Below are 1,184 nucleotides of genomic sequence, written 5' to 3'. Positions count from 1 at the left end.
TTAAAGAGGAATGAGTGTATACAAGTGAGAGAAATTCTTTCATTCGGAATTAGAAACAGAATATTCCAGCCTCTTACATCGGATTGAATTTTCAATCACATTGGCCATTTTCATTCTGAATTAGGTGTTTACAAGATCACTTTTAATAGGAATGAACTTTCATTCCAAATGAAAAGGGAATTAAACTGTCCATGTAAACACATTCATTCTTAGCTTACAGCTTTGTGCAACATTAGTGTTCTGACACATCTAAAATCTAAAGGACTGTATCGGGCAGCTGAATTTAAATCACAGATAGAGCTGCAGCCAAAAAAAAAAAATCAGTGCAGGCTATTTTTGATTATTGATTAATCACTGAAGTAATTTTTCATGCAACTTTTCTCCTTTTTAAATATTATATTCAATTCAATCTGACTAACATATTAAAGACATCACTCTGGACAGTTTTCACTATTTTCTAACATTTAAAAAACCAAATGATCAAATGAGAAAAGAACTGGCAGCTGAGTAACAATGATTGCTAGTTGCTTCACGAGCCAAAGCTGAGGGATAACCATTAATAGTTAATATTAATGTTGATAGTTTGATGTGTAAACAGGTCAGAGGAGTGAAGATGTTTTACAGCCACTGTTCATCACATTAAATCAACATGAAGATGTTTCCTTTCTGTCAGACGTTCGTCTCGTTCTAAAGCTCTACAGCGTTTGTAAGGACATGACCTGAAACATTAATCAGCTTCTCTCTGGTTTTACTTCACTTCACTGTAAGTGACTCCCTCCCCCCTGTCACATTAAAACAAGTGTAATAAATGAGTATTTCAGCGCGTCTCCTCACCTTTAGATAACTTGTCAAAGTCAACATAAAAGCGCAGCATGAGGGAGCCAGTGATGAAGCCGACGGCTGGGCCGATGGAGGTCACAGCGAGGAGGATCCCTGAAAAACACAAACAACAAGAAAACCTGCCGTCAGGAGGGACGATGACCGCCTGAGGCTCATGAGACTGAGCCCATATTTCATCTGCAATAATCTCACAATATAATGATGAAAACTCTGTGTGTGTGTGTGTGTGTGTGTGTGTGTCTGTTCCACGTTTTTCTCCTCACTGACTTGGTCAATCCATGTGACATTTGGCACAGTGGTAGAGGGTCATGGGAGGATGCCAATGAAGCAATATTACATCAATT

General features: G+C 38.3%; 1 protein-coding gene across 3 annotated transcripts in view; it reads right to left on the bottom strand.

Moving 5' to 3' along the window:
- Positions 1–1,184, bottom strand: part of slco2b1 (solute carrier organic anion transporter family, member 2B1) — a 43,954-nt gene that overhangs the window by 30,875 nt on the left and 11,895 nt on the right. For all 3 annotated transcript variants that reach the window (XM_050037526.1, XM_050037509.1, XM_050037518.1), the window contains exon 6: positions 835–933. In XM_050037526.1, coding sequence (XP_049893483.1) covers positions 835–933 — 99 coding nt within the window. The remainder of the gene's footprint in view (positions 1–834; positions 934–1,184) is intronic.

Source organism: Epinephelus moara, chromosome 3, assembly GCF_006386435.1.
Source record: "Epinephelus moara isolate mb chromosome 3, YSFRI_EMoa_1.0, whole genome shotgun sequence".
Classification (NCBI taxonomy): Eukaryota; Metazoa; Chordata; class Actinopteri; order Perciformes; family Serranidae; genus Epinephelus; species Epinephelus moara.
The sequence above is the reverse complement of the archived record's forward strand: the minus strand, read 5'-3'. Positions and strand labels throughout refer to the sequence as shown.